We start from the raw sequence: 17441 nt of genomic DNA, 5'->3' as shown, positions 1-17441 counted from the left end.
AAAAAAAGAAAATGGCCCCCATCGACTCATAGGGAGTGGCACTATTATTAGATGTAGCCTTGTTAGAAGAAGTGTGTCACTGTAGGGGTGGACTTTGAGGTTTCAGATGCTCAAGTCAGGCCCAGAGTCTCTCTTGCTTCCTGCTGCCTTCAGATCCAGATGTAGAATTCTTGGCTCCCTCTCTAGCAACATGTGTCTGTCTGCGTGTCTGGTGTTCTTCCTGCCATAGTGATAATGGACTGAACCTCTGAACTTGTAAGCCAGCCCCAATTAAATATTTCACCCTAATAAAAGTTGCCTTGGTCATGATGTCTCTCCACAGCAATAGAAACTCTAACTAAGACAAGGAGATACATGAAATTGTTAATAGCATATATTTCTAGGCATATAATTCTGAATAGCTTTTCTTTTTTTCTGAGTTTTCAAAAAAATTTTTCTAATAAATTACTTTTGTAATCAAATCTGTAGTAAAGTTATTTATGTTTTTATTATGCATCTTTCAAAAGGAAGAGTTAAAACATGATTTAAGATGGAAAAATCATTTAATCTCATTTTAAGCATATAACACATTCTCCAGCTCGTGAAATCTGTTGAGTCAGATACCACACTTCCCCCATTAAGTCTTCTAGTTCTTCAGTGGACTGGTTCACCCACCAAAAAGCTAAGAAAAGAAGATATTATGGTTACTGTTCAACTGTTTACATTCCTATCCATTCTTTTGGTCTGCGTAATGTTACTATATAATCATATTATCTATTCCAATGTGGTGTATATTATGTGTGTGCGTGCACTTCTGGCACATGTGGATGGTGGTGTATGAACACACATGTATTTGGGAACGAATACTCTTGTGTGAATGCCTATAGAGGCCAGAGCTTGGTATCAGGTGTTTTCTTCAATGATTCTTCAATTTTTTTTATTTGTGTTTATGAATGTGTGTGTGGTGTATGTGTACAAGTTCAAAGTCTAAGTTCAGTGAAGAGGCTTGGTCTAAAAAATAAACCAGAGGGACTGGAGAGATGGTTAAGCTGATAAGTGTTTATTGCTATGCAAGCTTAAGGACCAGAGTTCAGATTCCAGGTCTCATGTAAAAAGACAGGCATAGCCAGGCATGGTGGCACATGCCTTTAATCCCAGCACTCCGGAGGCAGAGGCAGGCGGATTTCTGAGTTTGAGGCCAGCCTGGTCTACAGAGTGAGTTCCAGGACAGCCAGGGCTATACAGAGAAACCCTGTCTTGAAAAAAACAAAACAAAACAAAAAAACACAAAAAACGAAAACAAAAAACAAAACAAAACGCAGGCAGGCATAATCATGCTCACCTGTAACCCACCCAGTGCTGTAGGGGCCAGAGGCAGAAAGACTCCTGGGCTTGTTGGTTTCTAACCTTCCTCAGATTCAGTGAGAGACACTGTCTCCACAGGAATGAGGTGGTAAGTTATATAGTCTAACACCTCATGTCCTCTTCTGGCCTCAGACACACATGTATGAACACATACATGTGCACAAACCACACACACACAAATGTACTTGTAGTGGGGTTTAGAATTTGTAGTAGAGTATGATCAGATAACTTTATTGAGTCATCTCTGAAGACCCTACATTTAGTTCTTTTTTTTTTTTTTTTTTTTTTTTTTGGTTTTTCGAGACAGGGTTTCTCTGTGTAGCCCTGGCTGTCCTGGCACTCACTTTGTAGACCAGGCTGGCCTCGAACTCAGAAATCCGCCTGCCTCTGCCTCCCGAGTGCTGGGATTAAAGGCATGCGCCACCACGCCCGGCTCATTTAGTTCTTAATAACAATTTGGGCTAAAGTGTATGCCTTTTATAAGCTGTTTGTTTTCCTCAATAGTGTTTCATCAATATGTTTCCACATAAGTATCCTTTCACATAAACATGGAATATATATGAATATGCAACACTTTATTTCACCAGCTCAGACTAATGGACATTATGTTGTCTCTGTGGCTTTTTCTCAACATTATAAACCATGCTATATTTCCATGCATATGTATGCTTGGATACTTGTTAGTGCCAGTGAGTCCTCTTGGCTGCCAGAATTGGTTCCAGAGAATTGGGTGATTTACCAGGTTTCACAGATGATTGAATCAGGTAATGAACTGATTCATTACAGCTGCAGCTAGTGGTAAATAGAGGTATTCAGGATGAAGGAAGCACAGAAAGGCTACTGTAGTCCCTACTGTGAAATACCCTAATAAGGAGTGTTACTGAGATTCCACTGTGTATCCACTACCATGCTCCCTTTATGACTATAGACTCAAGACTTCCTTTATCTCTACAATGAAAATTTAAGTGTTTTAATTTGCTTTTGCACTCTTTATCAAAGAAATCATCTATCTCCTGTATCTACCACTTTTTCTTTTTCTCTTTTTTTAAATTTTATTTTATTTTTAATTTATTTTTTACACTCCATATTCCATTCCCATCTCCCCCCCCCATTCACCCTCCAACTGTTCCACATCCCACACCTCCTCCCCACCCCACCCAGTCTCCACGTGGATGCCCCTACTCCCCCCCACCCACACACACACCTGAGCTCTAAACTCCCTGGGGCCTCCAGTCTCTTGAGGGTTAGGTGCATCATCTCTGAATGAACACAGACCCAGAAATCCTCTACTCTATATGTGTTGGATGCCTCATATCAGCTGGTGTATGCTGCCTGTTTGGTGGTCCAGTGTCTAAGAGATGTTGGGGGTCCAGATTAATTGAGTCTGCTAGTCTTCCTACAGGGTTTCTCTTCTCCTCAGCTTCTTTCAGCCTTCCCTAATTCAACAACTGGGGTCAGCTGCTCCTGTCCATTGGCTGGGTATAAATATCTGCATCTGACTCAGCTGCTTGTTGGGTCTTTTGGAGGACAGTCATGATATATTCCTTAATGTTATTTTCACTAAACTATTTATCTCTGTTAAAGTACTGCTTGCTTTTTAAACCATATATGGCATATCTTTTGTTTTCGTCAATGTCTCTTGTGTTTTGTGTTTCATTTATGTGAATGTTTGCTTTCAGACTGTCATGTTTTTCTTGAGAAGGAGAAACAAGAGCTTTCTTACCACGCAATATCTGTTTACTTTTCACTTCATACAAGGAATATAGCCACCATGTGATACATAGGTAAACTTACCACCCAGAAGCTCCCTTGAAAAAAAAAGTCTTGTTACCGTAAGTGCTCAGGGCACTGTAAGCAGACAGCTTCTAGAGTTAATTCCTTCAGAACTTGCCTCTGCTGCAAAGGGCTGTCCTTTACTTCTTTTCACAACCCTCACCCAATAATGTTCAAAATGGTTATGATGGTCTTTTCAGGGTACTATAGGAAAAATCTGATGGGGTCAGTCAAGGCTTGGTGGGACTTGTAAGGAGGTTCACATCTTTCCCTCTGCCTTTTACAGATATCAATACTTAATTATAATACTCTAAATACCAAATTCCTGCCTCCTTGTGTGCTTCTAGAACACCTAACCTATAGCATACCCTTTTCACAAAATTACAATTTCTACATCTTTGTTCAGTTCAAAGTCCAGAGTATCTGGGTAGTCCTTGATTTTTCTAGTCTTGGAATGTTCCTGCTTTGTTAAGTAATCTATGAACTAAAACCAAGTTATCGACCCCAATCACCATACCCTCTAATAATGATAGCTCAGAAAATGGTAACCATTGTAAACATTCCCATTTTGAAAGGGGGACAACAAGAGACACAAAGGGAGAAAATTCTGGAATCCTACTAGGCAGACCTCATATTCTGCATTTCAAGAGAACTTCTCTGGTCAATTGTCCATTGTCTATGAGGCTCTTCAAGTCTTTTATTCACTATGGCTGCCTCTGCAGCAACTGTTAAGGAACATACCCCACTTAAAGGTCTTCAGAGCTGGTGGGCTACTGGAAGGTCAAAGTATTTAAATATTATTTACAATAGATGGCTCATTTAATGCCAGCTTGTTTTTCTTCCCTTGGCAATAAATTTCTCTCAAAATCATAGCTAATAATAACCAGTGAACTTAGAAAGAATTTGACTTTTGATTCCACATTGCTACTTTCTACTCATATCTACTTAGTCTTGAAAAGTGGACAATGAAATTTGTAGCCTCATCTCTTAATATGCTTGGTTGCTGTCATGGGTTTCTTCTTGTGCTCTATCTCTTATTACACACTTAAGGCTTTTTAAAAAGGCCTTCAGAGTTTTTCTACTAAAGTGATTTTCCTTGAAACTCTTCATTAATTTCAAATGAGCAGCTGATGGGGAGCCTGGATGTTTCTACTTCCCCAGCCCCTCTAATTTCCTCTCCCTATTGTATAGTAGCTTACGTGAGGCAGCAGAGAATACTCATTAGTGCTATGGTGACAAAAAGAGCAAAAATAGCTGCTGGAGGGATGGAGCTCTTGAAGAAATCTGACAGGTGATTTTTAAACTTGGTCATCCGTGGCCTCTGGAGTCCTGTAGAAAGAGAATGTGCATTTATTGAGGAGAAGTCAAAGTAATCAAATAGGAGCCTCAGATATTATGACCTTGGAATTGCCCAGAACTTATGTGTACTTGCTGTGCTGCTTCAAGCTAACAAAACCCCATTATTTTGAAAGGTATTATAACATGGATATCATTTTGTGTCATCAGTCAAATGGGAAAAATTTTGTTCATCTCAAATATCTGAAGGGATACTTTGTGAAAGAGAAGTATAAACTGATAAGACAATCTTAAAGTGTTACCTAGAGTATGTTTGAAAGTGTTAAAAGGAGGCTGAGTGAAGTTAATGTCCCCCAAATAGAAAGAAGGCATCATCCCTGTGTATAGAAAAGGAAGAGGTAAAGAAAATTGGGAAAAAGAAAGTTTGGGTAAGCCTGATGATCAACAAGAGGCTAGAAATATTTAGTTTTCTCTTTAGAATATTTGAGGCAGGTAATTTGATGTTATGCCAAGGAAAGAGGCCAGAGAACACAAAACTTTCTGCTACATGAAGTTCAGAGATGTGATCCTTTTTATATGTTCTGCCCAGGGAGTGGCACTGTTAGAGGGTGTGGCTTTGCTGTAGTGGGTGTGGTCTTGTTGGAGTAGGTGTGTTACTGTGGGTGTGGGCTTTAAGACCCTCACTCTAGCTGCCTGGAAGCCAGTATTCTGCTAGCAGCATTCAGATGAAGATGTAGAACTTTCAGCTTCTCCTGCACCATGCCCGCCTGAATGCTGCCATACCCCCACCTAGATGATAATGGACTGAACCTCTGTACCTTTTAAGCCAGCCACAATTAACTGTTGTCCTTATAAGAGTTGTCTTGGTCATGGTGTCTGTTCACAGTAGTAAAACCCTTAAGTCAGAAGTTGGTACCAGGGACTTGGGTATTGCTGTGATAGGTCTGACCATGCTTTTGTTTGGAAGAATGTAGATTTGGGGACTTTGGATTTGGAAAGCTGTAGAATGCTTTAAATGTGACTTAACGGGCTATCCTAGTAAGAATATGGAAGACTTTGTTACTGAGAATGATTTGAATTGTTCAGACCTGGCCCAAGAGGTTTCAGTGAAGAATTTCAATATATGGCCTACAGACTGCTTTGTAGTATTTTGGTGAAGAATATGACAACTTTTGCCTTTGCCTGAAGAGTCTACCTGAGGCTAATATAAAGAGACTCAGATTAGTTGCATTGACAAAGGAAGTCTCAGAAATGCCCATTATAGACTGGTTAAGTCTCATTTTAAACAAGCATAGCAAGCTGAGAAAGGGAAAATATTATATGGTTTGATTTTTAAAGGGGCACCAGGAAGAGAAATGGAGCTGAATCCTGTGTTCAAGGATATTAATTTAAATTAAGGGAGTAGTGACCTTGGGGAAAGATCCCAACCTGCAAAGTTTAGATCAAGGCATGGTAGTACAAGCCTTTAATCTCAGGAGGCAAAGAAAAGCAGATCTCTGAGTTCAAGGCCAGCCTAGAACTGAGCAAGTTCTAGGTGAAGAAAAGCTTAAGTCCAGGCTTGGTGGACCATACCTTTAAACAACCCAGTGTTTAGGAGATAGGCATGCAGATCTCTGAGTTCAAAGTCAGTTTACAGAGCAAGTTTCAGGACAGCCAAGCTTAGGAAGTAAAGGAGTTGGAAAACTGAAAGCTGGTGATACTGTATAAAACAAGAGGGGGAGGGGTGGCATGTTCCAGCTCCTGTAAGCAGCAGAACTTGGCAGCTTCAGCCATGTGGCTCTGGCTTTAGAGTCAAGAATAGAAGGGACTACTGGGACAATTGATGCTGGTTAGCTGGAGCTAAGTAACTAGTAGTGATTAAGAAGAGACCAGTATCACTGAGGTGACATCTTCTGAAAAGTGTTTCCTAAGAGCACAAAGAAGCAATGTTCCAGAGGTAGCCAAGGTTGTACCTTATTTTGCAGCTGTACTTGGCAATGTTTAAGAGCCACCCAGGTGGTACTGGTTTTGAAGGTATGAATGGGTCATGGAGAGTAGCATGACCCCTGTGAGAGGCCATGGAAGGCCATTGGTGAAGGTGCAGCTTCAGTTGTAGTTGACACCCCAGGACTGAAGGGCAATGCAAAGAAGTTGAGGCTTGGCACCATGAAAGAGCCTATGAGAGGCTATTGGTGAAACCTAGTTGTAGTGGAAGACCCCAGTGTATTGGAGATGCACCAAGAACAGCAGAAGCAGTGAAGTGGATTAACCTGAGCTTCGAGGACAGAGCTTGAGAAGGTATGCCAGCCCTTTGGGGGAGCCCAGAAGATCATATATGGATCCCAGACATTGAAACAAGAAGCTGTAATATTGAAGTTGTCTTGGAGACCCAAAGATATTCGAGATGCCAGAGCTGTGGGCTATCTGCTGAGAAAGATGCTAACAGGGGGTGGAACCAGCCCAAGAGAAAGCAGTTTGTTGCAGTCAACAAAGATGAAAAAGGAGTTGGAGATCTGAAGACCATGTTGACATTAGATATGGAGATGCAGAGTTTGGAGTTTGCCCAGCTGGCTTCCTGTCTTGCTTAGGGGATTAGAGTTAAGTGATCATATGAACCTCAGAAGAGATTTTGAACTTTGGACTTTTAACATTGTTGATACTGCTATAAGCTATGGGGACTTTGGAAGTTGGAATGAATGTACTTTGTATTATGTTATGGCTAATTATGGCCCCCATAAGTTGTGTGTAGTTTTAGTCATTTTTGCTTTTGTGTCTTACTCAGTGAGCTTATGATGGAACTATATAGGACATGGTATTATTTTTTTTGCCTTTTAAAAAAATCTATTTATTTATTACTTATTTTATTTATATGAGTACATTGAAGCTATTTTCAGACACACCAGAAGAGGGCATTGGATCCTAATACAGATGGTTGTGAACCACCATGTGGTTGTTGGGAATTGAATTCAGGACCTCTGGAAGAGCAGTCAGAGCTCTTAACCACTGAGCTACCTCTCCAACAGCTTGTAGTTTTTTTTTTTTATTAGATATTTTCTTTATTTACATTTCAAATGCTATCCCAAAAGTTCCCTGTACCCTCCCCCCACCCTGTTCCCCTATCCACCCACTCCCACTTTTTGGCCCTGGCATTCCCCTGTACTGGGGCATATAAAGTTTGCAAAACCAAGGGGCCTCTCTTACCAGTGATGGCCAATTAGGCCATCTTCTGCTACATATGCAGCTAGAGACACGAGCTCTGGGGGTACTGGTTAGTTTATATTGTTGTTCCACCTATCGGGTTGCAGACCCCTTCAGCTCCTTGGATACCTTCTCTAGCTCCTCCATTGGAGCCCCTATGTTCCATCCAATAGATGACTGTGAGCATTCACTTCTGTATTTTCCAGGCACTGGCATAGCCTCACACAAGACAGCTATATCAGGGTCCTTTCAGCAAAATCTTGCTGGCATATGCAATAGTGTCTGGGTTTGGACATAGTACTACCTGAAGATCCAGCAATACCTCTCCTGGGCATATACACAGAAGATGTTCCAACTGGTAATAAGGACACATGCTCCACTATGTTCATAGCAGCCTTATTTATAATAGCCAGAAGTTGGAAAGAACCAGATGTCCCTCAACAGAGGAATGGATACAGAAAATGTGGTACATTTATACAATGGAGTACTACTCAGCTATTAAAAACAATGAATTTATGAAATTCTTAGGCAAATGGATGTATCTGGAGGATATCATCCTTAGTGAGGTAACCCAATCACAAAAGAAGTCACTTGATATGCTCTCATTGATAAGTGGATCAAAAACTTAGAATACCCAAGATACAATTTGCAAAACACAAGAAAATCAAGAAGGAAGATCAACGTGTGGATACTTCATTCCTCCTTAGAATAGGGAGCAAAATACCTATGGAAGGAGTTACAGAGACAAAGTTTGGAGCTAAGACAAAAGGATGGACCATCCAGAGACTACCCCACCCGGGGATCCATCCCATAATCAGCTTGTAGTTTTAAAAACATGCTACCGACTTAGCTCGGGAGCTGCCACCACACTACCAGCCCCTTCCAGCTTAGCTCATCATTGCTTGCAACCATCTTCCAACCCCGTCTGTTTTCTACCCACCTTTGCTTCATGGATAAAAATTAGTCAGGAAACTTTATTATTTTACAGCTTTCCTTTTGTGGCACAATTTTTGGGTACAGAATCTCCTGCCTGGAAATGTGTGCCCTTATTAAACCACCATCTCTGGCTCTGGTTCTGCCCCAAACTCAATGGCCTGTTCCCTCAGCCCTTGCCAAACATCTCTGGCAACCTGTCTGCAGTGGGGTCACAGGCCCTGGCTGTCCTGAGGCCTTACATGACTTCTGCTTTTTACTAGTTCCAAAGCATGGAAGAAAAGCCTCCTCTCTTTCCCTGTATCTGCCTTTTCCTCCTGGGACCTGGAAGTTCCACCTGTCCATTCTGTCCAGAAATTGGCTCTCGGCCTCTTTATTAACAACTCAAGAACCAGACCTTAGTAGTATCAGCACCTCCCTCTACACCTCACCTTTTCTGTCCAGTAAAAACAAACAAACAAACAAACAATCAAAAAACAACAAAAACAAAAAACAACCTCTTCTCCCAGATATAAATTGAACAAAACCATAACAATTAAGTAAATTACAAACCATGAGGTACAAATGACATCCAGCCAATCAATTTGTGAATTAGACAAAGTACTCTACCATATTTCCTAACTGAAAGAATTATGATTTTATCCCTGGATTATGTTTAGGTTTTAGCCTGTGTTTGCCACCTGAAAACCATGTCATCCACTCTATAAACTCTCTATGTTACACAACTTGAGTTTGATTATGAGAATAAAACTAGTCTTCAACCCCATCAAAAATCTGAGAATGACTTAAACATTACCTGAGTAAACACCACCCATAGACTCATATGTTTGAACAAGCCTATGGGGGCCAGGGAATGTAATATGATGGTTTGTATCTGCCCAGCCCAGGGAGTGGCATTATTAGAGGGTGTGCCCTGTTGGAGTAGGTGTGACTTTGAGTAGGTGTGACTTTGGTGGAATAGGTGTGTCACTGTGGGTATATGGACTTTTAAGACCCTCTACGTGACTGGAAGCCAATATTCTACTAGCAGTCTTGAGATGAAGATGTAGAACTTTCAGCAACTCCTGCAACATGACTGCCTGGATGCTGCCATGTTTCTGTCTTGATAGTGGAGTGAACCTCTGAACCTGTAAGCTAGCCCCAATTAAATGTTGTCCTTATTAGGGTTGCCTTAGTCATGGTGTCTGTTTACAACAGTAAAACCCGAACTAAGACAAAAGGGTTCACCAATACAACCATTTATAGAGCTGGAACTCTGGGATGGATCAGATCAGCTTGTATGTGTCTGGTGGAAATGGAGCTTTGAGGGATTCCCACTCTGGATCACCTTTTTTAAAAAGCAATATACAGCATACCAACAGCCAATATAAAATTAAATGGAGAGATACTTGAAGCAATCCCACTAAAATCAGGGACAAGGATGTCCACATTCCCCATATGTATCCAATATAGTACTTGAAGTGCTAGCTAGAACAATAAGACAACAAAAAGAGATCAAGGGGATATAAATTGCCAAAAAAGAAATAAAGGTAGCACTATTTGCAGATGATATGATAGTATACATTAGCGACCCCAAAAATTCTACCAGAGAACTTCTACAGTGGATAAACAACTTTAGCAAAACGGTTACATATAAAATTAACTCAAATAAATCAGTAGCTTTCCTTTATACAAATGATAAACAGGCTTAGAAAGAAATTAGGGAAACAACTCCCTCAACAATAGCCAGAAATAATATAAAATATCTTGGGGTAACTCTAACCAAATAAGTAAAAGATCTGTATGACAATAACTTCAAGTCTCTCAAGAAAGAAATCAAAGGAGATCTCAGAAAATGGAGAGATCTTCCATGCTCATGGACTGGCAGAATTAACATGGTAAAAATGGCCATCCTACCAAGGGCAATCTATAGATTCAATGCAATCCCCATCAAAATCCCAACTCAATTCTTCAAAGACAAGGAATCCTTAAATTCATCTGAAAAGACAAAAAAAGAAAGAAAAAGAAAAACAAAACAAAACAAAAACAGAATAGCTAAAACAATACTTAACAATAAAAGAATAGCTGGAGGAATTGAAAGAAAATAAAACTTGAGACCTGTGATTCATGTAATTTATGTCAAATAGCCCCAAAAGTTGTTTGTGAGCTTTGAAACCTGGGGTTGAGAACATAGTAGAACAGGCCAGGCCACGCCTGGGCAGGCCCATCGTTAAGACATTCCTGAGACTGCTTGGCTATAAAGATAAAGAGAACGACATGTCCAGACCGGCCTGGTGCCTCCCTATCTCCCGCCCTTCTGACCTAAGTTAAATGTTATCTGCATGTACAGTCTGCTGTTTAAATCAACCAATCATGTGAAACTGCACTAATTCCTCCCCCAGCCCCAGCCCCTTTTCTATAAAAACCCCTAGCTTCCAAGCCTCGTGGTCGAATCCACTGTCTCCTGTGTGAGATACGTTTCGACCTCAAGCTCCGCCATTAAACTACCTCATGTATTTACATCAAGGTGTTCTGTTCTGTTTGTGATTCTTGGGTGCACGCCGAATCGGGACTTGAGTGGGGGTTTCCCCACTAGGTTCTTTCAGAATCACCATCCCTGACCTCAAGCTCTACAGAGCAATAGTGATAATACCTGCATGGTACTGGTACAGAGACAGACAGGTTGATCCATGGAATAGAACTGAAGAACCAGAAATAAAACCACATACTTATGGACACTTGATATTTGACAAAGAAGCCAAAAATATACAATGGAAAAAAAGAGAGCATCTTCAACAAATGGTCTAACTGACTGTTGATATGTAGAAGAATGAAATTAGAACCCGTATTTGTTAGTTACCTTGCACAAAGTCCAAGTGGATCAAGGACCTCAACATAAAACCTGATACACTGAATCTAATAGAAGAGAAAGTGGGAAAGAGCCTTGAATTCATTGGCACAGAGGGAAACTCCCTAAACAGAACTTCAATGACTCACACTCTAAGATCAAGAATTGATAAGTGGAACCTCATGAAACTGAAAAGCTTCTATAAGGCAAATGACATAGCCAATAAGACAAATTGGCAAACTTCAGATTGGGAAAAAAATCTTCACTAACCCCACATCGATAGAGGGCTAATATTTAAAATATATAAGGAACTCAAGAAGCTAACCATCAAAAAACCAACAACCCAATCAAAAAATGGGGTATAGAACTAAACTGAGAATTCACAACAGAGGAATCTTGAATGGCTGAGAAACACTTAAAGAAATGTTCAAAGTCTGTAGTGATCAAAGAAATGCAAATCAAAATGATCCTGAGATTCCACCTTACACTAATCAGAATGGCTAAGATCAAAACCTCAGGTGACAGCACAGGATGTGGAGAAAAAGGAACACTCCTCCATTGGTGGAGGGATTGAAAACTGGTACAACCACTCTGGAAATCAATCTGGAGGTTCCTCCGAAAATTGGAAATAGAAGAAGACCTGAAGACCCAGCAATGCCACTCTTGGGAATTATATTAGGGTTTTACTGCTGTGAACAGACACCATGACCAAGGCTAGTCTTATAAAAAACAACATTTAACTGGGGCTGGCTTACAGGTTCAGAGGTTCAGTCCATTATCATCAAGGTGGGAGCATGACAGCATCCAGGCAGGCATGGCGCAGGCAGAGCTGAGAGTTCTGTCTTCTTCCAAAGGCTGCTAGTAGAAGACTGACTTAGGGTGAGAGTATTAAGACCAAACCCACAGTGACACACGTACTCCAACAAGGCCACACCTCCAAATGGTGCCACTCCCTGATCCAAGAATATACAAACCATCACAGGAATATACCCCAAAGATGCCCCACCATGCCACAGGGGCAAGTGTTCCACTATGTTCATAGTGGCCTTGTTTGTGATAGCCAGAAGCTGGAAACAACCCAGATGTCCCACAACAGAAGAATGGATACAGAAAATGTGGTTCATTTACACAATGGAAAAAAGCAGGCCTGACCATGCTTTTATTTGAAAGAATGTGGATTTTGGGACTTTGGAGTTGAAACAGAGTGGGATGCTTTAAATGGGGCTTAATGGGTCATCCTAGTAGAAATATGGAAGACTTTGTTGCTGGGAGTAATTTGAACTGTGTTGACCTGGCCCAAGAGATTTCAAAGGAGAAGAAGAATTTCAGAATGTAGCATAAAGACTGGTTTTTTGGTATTTTGGTGAATAATGTGGCTACTTTTTGCCCTTGTCTGAAAAGTCTGCCTGAGGCTAAGGTGAAGAGACTCAGATTAATTGCATTGACAAAGGAAGTTAAAAAAAAAACCAGCAGAGATTTTGTTCTCTGGTTTAGTCTTATGAAGAGAAGTTTGAACAAGCATAGCAAGCTTAGAAAGGAAAAAATATAAAATATATGGTTCAAGTATTAAAGGTGTACTAGCAAGTGAAATGGAACAAGATCCTATGTTCTAGGAGATAACAGATTAAGGGGATGGGACCTTGGGGCAAGATCCTTCCCAGCTAAATTTAGATCCAGGCATGGTGATACATACCTTTAATCTCAGGAGACAGGTATGCTGATCTCTGCATTCAAGGTCAATCTACAGAGCAAGATCCAGAACAGGCAATCTTAGGTAGTGAAGGAGTTGAAGAACAGAAAGCTGGTGATAATGTAATAGAAAAAGGGGGCCATGTTCCAGTTCCTACAAGCAGCAGAACTGTGCAGTTTCAGCCATATGGCTCTGGCTTTAAAGTAAATAATAGAAGGGACTACTTGGACAATTGATGCTGGTTAGCTGGAGCTAAGAAATTAGCGGTGATTAAGAAGAGACCAGCATCACTGAGGTGAAATATTCTGGGAAATGTTTTCTTCGAGCACATAGAAGCTGTGTTCCAGAGATAGCCAAGGTTGTACTTGGTAATGGGAAAGAGTCACTAGGGTAGTACTGGTTTTTGAAAGCATGAAGGGGTTATGAAGAGCAGCTGAGGCTTGGCACTGTGAGAGGCCATGGAAGGCCATTGGTGAAGGTGCAGCCTCAGTTGTAGTTGATGATGGCCCAGGACTGAAGGGGTCCTGCAAAGAATCTGAGGTTTGGCATCATAAAGAGAGCCTATGAGAGGCTATTGGTGAAGTCTAGTTTGAGTGGAACACCCCAGTGTATTGGAGATGTCAGTACCATGGGATGATCACCAAGAACAGCTGTCGTAGTGGAGTGGATCAACCTGAGCATAGAGTGCTACAGAGGGCAGAGATGGAGAAGTAATGCCAGCCCTTAGGAGGAGCCCAAAAGATCAAGTGGAATCCCAGACACTGAAACATGAAGCTGCAACATTAAAATTGCCTTGGAGATGCAAAGATATTAAAGATGCCAGAGCCATGGGATACATGGTGAGGAAAGCTGCTAACAGGGAGTGGAACCAGCCCAAGAGAAAGCAGTTTGTTGCAGTCAACAAAGATGAAAAAGGAGTGGAGATCTAAAGAACGATTTGACATCAGCTATGGAGATGCAGAGTTTGGCATTTGCCCAGCTGGTTTCCTGTCTTTCTTTGGGGATTATAGTTAAGTGATTGGATGAATCTTAGAAGAATCCTTGAACTTTGGACTTTTAACATTGTTGAGACTGCTATAGACCATGAGGACTTTGAAAGTTGGACTAAATGCATTTTGCATTATGCTATGTTTAAGTATGGCCCCCATAGACTCATGTTTTTGAACAAGTCTATGGGGGCCAGGGAGTGGAATGGGATGGTTTGTATATTCTTGGACCAGGGAGTGGCACCATTTGGAGGTGTGGCCTTGTTGGAATTGGTGTGACCTGGTTGGAGTAGGTGTGTCACTGTGGGTGTGGGCATAAGATCCTCACCCTAGTTGCCTGGAAGTCAGACTTCCACTAGCAGCCTTTGGATGAAGACATAGAACTCTCAGCTCTGCCTGCACCATGCCTGCCTGGATACTGCCATGCTTCCACCTTGATGATAACTGACTGAACCTCTGAACCTGTAAGCCAGCCCCAATTAAATGTTGTTTTTTATAAGACTTGCCTTGGTCATGGTGTCTGTTCACAGTTGTAAAACCCTAAGACAGAGGGACTTGGGAAGGAAAGTGAAAGTGGGGGGCAGAGAGGGGAACGTGATCATGTATTGGGTGGGGGAAAAGGACTGAAATCCCTGAGGGCCAGCAGAAAGAATGGAAACACGTAACCTTGGGAGGTAGGAGGTTGGATAGACCCTGCAGAATGCACCAGAGACCTGGGAGGTGAGAACCACACAGGACTCAAAGGGAGGGACCTTAGATGAAATGCCCTACAGTGGGGAGAGGGAATTTATAAAGCTCACCTCCAGCAGAAAGACAGGGCATCAAGTGAGGGATGAGGTTGCCATCCCACAATCAAAACTCTGACCCATAATTATCCCAGTCTGAAAGAACTGCAGGGATGGAAATGGAGAGGAGCCTGAGGAAAAAAAGGCCCAGCAACAGGCCCAAAGTGGGATCCAGCTCAAGGGGAGGCCCCAAGACCTGACACTATTACTGAGGCTGTGGAGCACTCACAAAAAGGGACCTATCATGACTGCCCTCCAAAAGACCCAACAAGCAGCTGAAAGCATAAGATGCAGATGTTTGCACCCAACCAATGGACAGAAGTTGCTGGCCCCTGTGGTTGAATTAGGGGAAAGCTGTAAGAAGCTGAGGAGGAGGGCGACCCTGTAAGTTTCAATTAACCTGGATCCCCAGATCTCTCAGATACTGGAACACCAACCAGGCAGCATACACCAGCTGATATGTGGCCCCCAATACATATACAGCATAGGTCTGCTGGGTCTGGGTTTAGTCAGAGAAGATGCACCTAACCCTCAAGAGACTGGAGGCCCCAGGGAATTTAGAGGTGTGGTGTGGTGGGTGTAGGGGGTGGTGACATCCTCGTGGAGAAGGGGCAGTGAGGAGGTATTGGATGTGGAACAGTTGGAGGGTGGATCGGGAGGGGAATAAAAAATGGAGTTTAAAATAAATAAATAAATAAATAATAAAAAATAAAAGAAGATATGCCAATTTAAAAAAAAATCAATTTTACTACCTTTGTGAAACCTTCCCTTAGTCCACCTGCAACAACTTTAATTGTTCCGTTGTACTTGGGAACATTTGTCAAAATAGCATGAAAGCAGTTTTTTTTTTTTTTTTCCTGACCTGAGACTTGAGTCTCTTGTCTTTCGATGTCAGAAGTATTCTTCCTAATAGCAAATACACCCATTGCATCTGATTTCAATCCTGTTTTTTCTTTCACTTCAAAGGTAAGTAAAGCTGAAGGAGGAGGAGCTGTCTCTAACAACAGACAAACCAGAGGACACAAGTGCAGTCCTATGCAGAACAGCTTCAGAGGCTTCATGAACTCTTGTTTTGTCTGAAAAGTCAGAACAGAGTCTCATTCAACTTATATTGAAAAAAGCTTTCCAACTGCCACACACAAAGGTAATTCATTGATTTATAACAGTGAATCTTGAATCCAGTGTGTGGGTTCTCCAAACCAATAAAACTCCCATAAAACTATGTGCTTGTTGGGTACCATTCAAGTATATTTTTTCACTTTTGAGTCCTATGTTTTATCTGTCAGAGTAATCCTGTTAGCTTTATGAACTTTGCATAACCCCTCACCATCATCTTGTTTTTGCTTTCCTTCAGCTTTTTCTACAGTAAGCAAGCAGATCTTGTAAGTAGTAGTCAGAATTGGTCTCTGATCTCATGTCCTACTAAGCTTTCCTTGGTCACTGTGATTCAGCTCTATGACTTATTCTTTCCTTGGAGCTGTTTCACTTGCCATCTCTGTTTCAAAGAATTCTCCGCAACCCAGACATGTATGTCTATGCCTTCTTACTTCACATGTTTAAAGTGCTCAAATGTCATTTTCTTGAGGTAGATTTCCTTGCAATCCCTTTATAAAAGTTGTCCCACTTTCAAACAAACCACCTAGTCATTTACCTGCTTGAGTTTTCTTCATTAACTTCATCAAATCTAGTTAATCTACTTCATTATTTATTTTATTCTGTGGTTTTCTGAAATATGGTATGTTCTCCATGAATATAGAGATTTCTTTCCTGTTTGGTTTGCTACTGAATATTACCTATGACATATTCAGGTATTTAATATTTTTATTTTAATCTATGTACTATTGTGTATGTTTAGGAACATATATGCCATTATGTGCACATAAGGACAACTTTTGGGATTGAGCCCATTCTTTCATTTTATTTTGGCATCCAGGGATTAAACTCAGGTTGCTAGTCTTGTGAGGTAAGTGCTTTTATTCGCAGAGCCATATTTCCAGCCCAATCATTTTTTTTTTTGAGTAAATGAATGGTGGGTGTCTCTCATGAATGAGGAATAGTCACAATCATCAGTGATCTAATAGTCATTCACTTTCATTTCAATATCAAACAGGCAAAAGGCTGAAAAACCTGAAATCCTACCTTTTCCAACTAGCTAAACTTGCTCTATATTGGCCTTGGAAGGCATTATTCTTGGCATGAAAAGCCTTGATGAAGTTTAGATGACCTAACATGACAGCTAATCTTACTCAAGATGGGAGAAAGAATGGCTTCTCAGTAACTCAGCAAGAAGTCAGTCATTGGTTGAGCTGGAAGCTGTGCTGTCAGTGGTATAAATATAACCATCATTTGCATATTTTAGCCAGGTTGTTCAGGTCATTTTTGAGTAAGTGGGGAGAAACCCTTCTATTTTACACTCCCAGTCCCCAGGGTTACAATATTAGATCTATTTAATAAAAGGTTTTCTAGAATGCTATTGTTTTGGCTACCTTTTCTTTTTTTAATCGAGTGAAGTGGAATGAGCTAGCAGCAGTAGAGTAGCAGCAAAGGTTTGGGAGCAACAGCACAGGGGATGGCAGTGGCAGCAGGGTAGTGACAGAAGGTTAGAGAAGGCAGAACTTTTGTAATGATGA

The 17441-nt window shown here is 41.2% G+C and overlaps 2 protein-coding genes across 2 annotated transcripts in view; both read right to left on the bottom strand.

The window, feature by feature from the left end:
* Nucleotides 1–423: 423 nt before the first annotated feature.
* Smim9 (small integral membrane protein 9) lies at nucleotides 424–15880 on the bottom strand. Its single transcript, XM_029473094.2, has 3 exons — nucleotides 15674–15880; nucleotides 4317–4446; nucleotides 424–661 (listed from the first exon to the last, which is right to left on the bottom strand). The coding sequence occupies exons 1-3, from the start codon at nucleotides 15870–15872 to the stop codon at nucleotides 634–636; spliced, it is 357 nt and encodes a 118-aa protein (XP_029328954.1). The 5' UTR covers nucleotides 15873–15880; the 3' UTR covers nucleotides 424–633.
* Nucleotides 4404–17441, bottom strand: part of F8 (coagulation factor VIII) — a 231296-nt gene continuing 218258 nt past the window's right edge. The window contains exon 27 of the mRNA XM_085838320.1: nucleotides 4404–4446. The gene's annotated coding sequence lies outside the window, so the exon portion shown is untranslated. The remainder of the gene's footprint in view (nucleotides 4447–17441) is intronic.

This window comes from Mus caroli, unplaced genomic scaffold (assembly GCF_978045245.1).
Source record: "Mus caroli unplaced genomic scaffold, Mus_caroli_1 scaffold_5, whole genome shotgun sequence".
NCBI classification, from domain to species: Eukaryota; Metazoa; Chordata; class Mammalia; order Rodentia; family Muridae; genus Mus; species Mus caroli.
This window is presented reverse-complemented; position numbering and strand designations above follow the sequence as displayed.

Coding starts and splice junctions, on each gene's coding strand:
- Smim9 (XM_029473094.2), bottom strand. CDS start 15,872: ATGAAGCCTCTGAAGCTGTTCTGCATAGGACTGCACTTGTGTCCTCTG. Junction 4,447..15,673: donor ACAAGAGACTCAAGTCTCAG/GTCAGGAAAAAA, acceptor CTCTTTCTACAG/GACTCCAGAGGCCACGGATG. Junction 662..4,316: donor AGTATTCTCTGCTGCCTCAC/GTAAGCTACTAT, acceptor TTCTTTTCTTAG/CTTTTTGGTGGGTGAACCAG.